Raw genomic sequence first — 6,361 nt, 5'->3', positions numbered from 1 at the left:
ATTAAAAAAATAAGAGTCAAGCTGGATGGAGAGAAGGGATGGAAAACACCAGCAGTGGTCATCAGCAAATCTCCAGAGTTGAGATCCTACGTTGTTGAAACTTAACACGGCAACGTCGCTCATCGAAACACCTTCAAGCTGTACCAGAGTCACCTACTCCGGACAGACAGCACCAGAACAGCGAGTGAGGACATCACACAGGCCCTGCTTTTGAGCCATCCATCTCCTACACCCTCAGACCACCAACAAGCCAGTCAGTCACCCAGTCTACCAGTGAGAACATTGCACAGGCCCTGCCTGTGAGCCAGCCATCTCCTATACCCTCACTCAGACCACCAACAAGCCAGCCTCACCACAACCGGTGAGAATGACCTCCAAAGGTTGAGAGGTAAAACTACCCCTGAGGTTTAGTGACACTTAAGAAAACAACAACATTGAGACAAAATACTCTTTAAATTCCGAAAATACTTACGTTCTGAAAAAAAAAGAGAGACAGCAGCTGTTGCAGGGCAGAATAATCCCTATGTTGCTGCGGACAAACGGCTGTCTACCGCAATGTCCTAGTTGACACAGTTATGGGAATTGTTCATGTGAAGAGCAAAACAAAACAAGGGGGAAAAAAGACTTGCTACTCTGAAATACTAATTGTTTGTACTGAAACAGTCCACAATTGTGAGTATTTGTACTAGGAAAGGAGAATGTTATTGACTTTTGATTTCTTTCAGAAACCGTAGTGATGTTTGATCTATCTTGGATTTATTAGTTAGGCACAGCATCATTAACTGGTTGTTACTAACTAGCAGTGTATGCTAATATGACAAACTAAACTGGATTGCTGCCTGCCTGGTCTCCATTAGGACACTTGTAGTATAGGCTACTTTTCTATGTTAAACAGCCCCCAGACTACCATGAAGGCAGATGTTTTACTCTTCCAATCCTCTGGATTATATTTGGTAGACACTGTGATTTAGTAATACTGTTCAATACCTCTCTCTTACTCATTGAGACAAGAATGAGAATGATGTGTTTTACTCAGTGTGCATAGGCGCCAGCACCAAACAACAAGTTTTCTTACTGGGGAGAGTGACGACTAATGAGGTTACTGCCAGTGTTCGACCTCAGAACTGTATATACTTTGAGTCTCTAGTGTTTGGAGAAACATCCAGTGAGATTGTAAATGCTGATGCAATGAGAAGATTAAATGCTGATGCAATGAGGAGATTAAATAATATATATATATATAGTCCTTTCAATCTGGATATTCAAGAATGTAAAATATCTGAAGTTTACGTTCTGCCATCCTGGGAGAAACCAGGGAAGTAACTGCTGGAATGACGAAAGACTGTCAAGACAAGACAATCTAAGTGCTCCTGGATGCAATGTCCAGAAATGCAGGAAAATGCATGTGACGTCTAAGTAGATTTGAGAATGGAGAATAATGAAGCATTGTGTGTGTGTGCGCATTGTTATTTTTGGCATATCAAGCCGAAAAAATGAATATGAAACATTTTGTATCAAGGTGACACTTATCTTTATGTTGCAGCAGGACTGTGAATACACATATCTATTGTAAATATCTCAATTTCACAGATATTGTACACGTTGTAAAATTGTGGTAATCAATGTAAATAACTGTAGGACCAACTGTACAATTATGTAATGAGCATATTGTATTATGAGAGAAACTCATACGAACAACAAGTACAGTTGTACAGGTATAGATATTCTGCAGATACGAAGGCCTGAAAAATGAAATGTATTATACTGTATGTGTTATTCTTTAATATTGTTGAGTTACTTGTTTATTTTGATGGATTATAACAATTTCAATCTCAGTAAGTTATCCAATACATTCTCTAACTTAATGAAATAGGCCTGCTGATATTTCACATGCAGTAAAACCCATAAAAGTCAAATGTATGTCCCATTGACAATGCTTATTTTTAACTGTGCAAGCTCTGTATAATATTTATAATTACTTAAGTATTGAGTACAATAAATTCAGAGGTATTTACAAATGATATATTGATAGTTCTATCACAGAGTTAGTCTGGCTGACACCAGCTCCAAAGTCCAACTGACTTTTGTGTCCAATAGGAAAAATTACAGCATTTAAGATGATTGGCCACTCTTTTAAGGGCTGCAAAATGACCAGCGACACTCCTCTGGGTGTAAACTCTGTGGTTTTGGAAACTAGAATTGCTCCTGAGTAGAATGGACTCCCTTTTGCTGCGACACAACGTACAGGCAATTATGTACTGTGCAATGCATGTTCCAAAATGAAAAATGTAGTGGACATCGTGCAATACAAATGGGCTAAATAACAATGTGTTTAAAATGGGTTTTCTAAAGTTTATAATTATATTATTAATAATATTGTTATTACTATTAAGAGTAGCATTATGTTTTATTTGTATTACTGTTATTACCATAATCACGATCTAGTAATCACTACTTTTAATCCTGTTAACAATATTGTCAATGCTATAATATGATTTGTGCTATTAAAGGGGCAATCAGCAGTTGTTACATTTATTTTTGGACTTATAAAAAATATGTATTCATTGATTCTTGAAGAATTTAACTTATAAATGCCTCATGAACTTTGTTCAACTGTCGTACCCCATCAGAACCCAAAATATAAGCTTGTTTTACTCCAATGTTTGTAAACATAGAACATGTGACCAATATAGCCTCAAAACATGGTTCAAACTATAATTTTGATATCATGGATGGTCAGTCAACCATAGTTCTGTCTATGAATTTGAGAGTGGTTACATATCATCCCTCAGGTTTTTACTGAATCAAGGAAAGTCCGCTTTGTTATCGTTTCTACTGCTGATGGCCGCTTTTTAAAAAATGTTATATTGTTAAACAAAATGATAAGTCTTACAAATTTCGACCATTTGTAAAAAAAATATTTTTTTTTTTTATAATTACCGTCTTCATTTGCAGGACTTTTATTTGCAGGGAAATCGCAGAAGTCACGGCCTTATTCTTCAAATTGTTTACTTCACAAAAACATACATTTTCAGGTGCAATTCTGAAAAAAGTTTATTGCACCTTTCATATATTGCTTGCAGCACTTTTGAAATATGAATATTAATGGAGGCACACATTAAAAATATTTTTTTTATAATTCCATTCATTTTGTTACAAAACTAGTCCTCAACTGTAAATGTCAAATAGCCCACTACAGCCAAAACGAGTATCAGTCAAAAATGTTAAAATGCTGAATTATTCATGACTAATCGTGTTCATGGTATACTCGGTGACATCACATCTTCAGCACTTGAGCAACCAGAATGGTTTCTCTCTAGGTGAATTCTAAGGTTGTCTTTCGCAGCAAACCTCTCCCCACACTGTATGCAGATGAAGGGTCTTTCTCCTGTGTGAACACTCTTGTGTCTGATAAGATTACTAGAGTCCGCAAACCGCTTTCCACACAGTGGGCAAACAAATGGTTTCTCTCCCGTGTGGACGTTCTGATGTTTCTTCAGATAACCAGCTTGGCCAAACCTCTTCCCACACTGAGAGCAGCTGAAGGGTTTCTCTCCTGTGTGAACCCGCTGGTGAGACTGAAGATACTTTGGACAAGTGAAACTTTTTCTGCAGAAGCCACAAACAAACCGTTTTTCTCGCTTGCCAACCCTGTGCTGAATTGTATGTCCTGCCATGTAGCGTTGGACTATGCCCACCTTTGACCTTGCTGTGTTCTCTCTCATATTTTCTTGACTGTTAGAGAAAATATTTCCAAAGTTTTCACTAGCCTCGGAAGAGATGCTGTTTTGTGGATGCAAATCATTACTGCTATCATTATCATAATAATTATCATTACTGCTAGATTGATATTTTTCTTCATAGGGTCCAGAATCAAGCATTGCAGCCTCTGGTTTCACATTGTGAGATTCAACAGCGAACAAAGTTTCCTCAGCTACGGAATTCTGTCGTTGTTGCTTTGTGTGAGCTGTGACACGAGTGGGGCTCATTTCTGCAGCATAAGAGCAAGCTGGATCCTCAGAATCTGTTTCAGTGCTTCTTGGTGTCCACAAGCCTGAGTATCCCTGCCTCTGTACGTGGTGTGCAACATTCGTATGCTGAAGCTTCTGGAACGTGCTCTCGCTTTCTTGGTCTGCGTTGATGTGAGAATCATAGTCCTCAAAGAGACTGTCGATCTGAGTGTGCCCAATCACATCTCTTTTGTCTTCATCAGCACCTGATTCAACACTGCCTATAGAGAGGAAAGAATGTATTAAATATAACTGAACAGTGAATCGTAGTGTATAATTGTCTTTCCTTGACTTTTGGAGAAATCATTCTAAGATGGGGTTGGTATTTTCTAGTATAGATAATTCCATATGACTGGCATTTTACATTTTATTATAGGCTTCCATTGCACTTACTCTCCCCTTTTATCATTGGGTAATTCTGTAGGCTTATGGTGCCCTCCAGTCTTTCCTCTTTGATTTGGATGCACCCAGGCTTACGCATCTCCTTCACCATAGACTGTAAGGGAACCAGATTCATCCTTTCTTAAAAGTTTTCAATAATATGACATCTCAGAGATCATTATGTAAGTATGGTCTGTATTGTTGTATGTATTGAATATGCACTTTTTTATGACCAATGCAGGTAAAAGAAAATGTCAATAACATATCAAGAAGAGCATGTCACTCCAATTATGTAAAGAAAGTAATAATATAATAGTCCATTGAGAAGAACTCCTAGACCCCCCATACTCAACTGGCGGACTGCGGACCGGATCCGGACCCAGAACGCGGTCAATTCGGATTGCAGGTTCCCGTAAAAAATTTATACAATGTTGGGGCTTTTTTACTCGGTCGGGGCTTCGACCCCTGGTATCATATAAACACACATAAGACATGGGAGAATGCGTAGAATTGCAGGAAATTCGCTTTAAAACAATAACAAAAAAATCTCTGCCCCATGCAAAATGTGTAGAATTGCGTTAAATCTGCTTTAAAAAATGCTACATTTTCTCTCAGCAAACATGAGGGTGTGAACAGTTTGGTGTTGCATGGGTTGCGAGGTGTGGGTTTGTTACTACGCCGATAAATTACATTATCCAATCGGATCTTAACCAACTAGGAAATCTGTGTGACCGGACCTTCTCAAATAGTACTTGACTAACCCTGTCCTAGACTATCATACCAGTACTGCATTTTTAACTAGGGTGCCTGAAACCGTAGTTAACATTTTCTAGTAAGAGATATTTTACATTTTATCACATTAGTCATCTACCTTCATAACAGCACAAGACTGTTTTACAGAATCTTCATTTTCTTTGCTTGGATGCTCCTCATCGCTGCAAAGGTGGTTCAACTCTTTCCCCATGGGACTCCCGTTATATCGATTTTCACCAGTCTCTAAATACACAAAAATAAGTTAAATACGGACCTGGCACAACAGAAATTAGGAGAAAACCCACGAAAAGTATATCATTGACTACGGTGGCTAGTAAAATAGTGGTGATATCAAAAACATTGGTTAAATCCCTACAATTGTAAACAAAAGTTACCCAAGTTGAGGACTGGTTTCACTGGGAGGTGATTTCTGATGGAGTGCTCGTGAGCTAGGCCTACTGACTTCTTTCCATGTCCATGCGCATTACGCGTCTCCATTATATGTAATCTCTCCTTCAAAACGTCATTTTCTTTTTGACTTCGAGATATTTCCAAGTGTAAAACGGCGTATCCATCGTCCACAAGTTCGCATATTTCTGACACGGCCGCGTTCATCAAGACCTCCATAATGGAGGTGAGCTGTGTGTGAAAAGGAACGGAAGACGACATTGTGTCCCACAAATGGACTGAAAATCTTGTTATAGCAAGGTACCTCAAACTATTTTGTACCCTAATCTACACAGACACACGGCATTTGTCTATGAGTCAGTTGATGTTGTTAGAGGGTTTATAACGTTACAGTTGTAACAGAGACTCCAACCTACTGTAAACGAAGAAGCATTCCGCACTACAAGACTGCGTGAGAGTACTACGCCAATCACGTTTCCAAATTCTTAGCCAATGGAGTTGCTTGTTGGAAATCATTGCACACAATGCGCACGCGCCTGTCCAGCATGGACTACAGACATAAACCAGAGATGAAGGCGGTTATTCGAATCTTTACATAATCCATTTAGAAACCAATTAAAAATATAGTACATTTAGTCCGTACAATTGTCGGATATGTCTGAGTGTCATTAGAAATGTGAGAATAGAGGATATAGAGATATAGATAGAGGACACAGATACGAAGACAATTAACGCCATTTATTTAAAAAATCTTGGACCCAAAAAACGACACTGTGTTACAATTTTTTTTTTTTTTTTAAGTCAATAGA

At 38.4% G+C, this 6,361-nt stretch overlaps 1 protein-coding gene across 1 annotated transcript; it reads right to left on the bottom strand.

The window, feature by feature from the left end:
- Positions 1 to 3,036: 3,036 nt before the first annotated feature.
- LOC120053675 (zinc finger protein 585A-like) lies at positions 3,037 to 5,984 on the bottom strand. The gene is made up of 4 exons (XM_039000852.1): positions 5,540 to 5,984; positions 5,263 to 5,387; positions 4,404 to 4,506; positions 3,037 to 4,231 (listed from the first exon to the last, which is right to left on the bottom strand). The coding sequence occupies exons 1-4, from the start codon at positions 5,811 to 5,813 to the stop codon at positions 3,258 to 3,260; spliced, it is 1,476 nt and encodes a 491-aa protein (XP_038856780.1). The 5' UTR covers positions 5,814 to 5,984; the 3' UTR covers positions 3,037 to 3,257.
- Between the last annotated feature and the right edge of the window lie 377 nt (positions 5,985 to 6,361).

This window comes from Salvelinus namaycush, chromosome 9, assembly GCF_016432855.1.
Source record: "Salvelinus namaycush isolate Seneca chromosome 9, SaNama_1.0, whole genome shotgun sequence".
NCBI lineage: Eukaryota > Metazoa > Chordata > Actinopteri > Salmoniformes > Salmonidae > Salvelinus > Salvelinus namaycush.
Note: the sequence above shows the minus strand (reverse complement) of the source record. Positions and strands in the feature narration are given on the sequence as shown.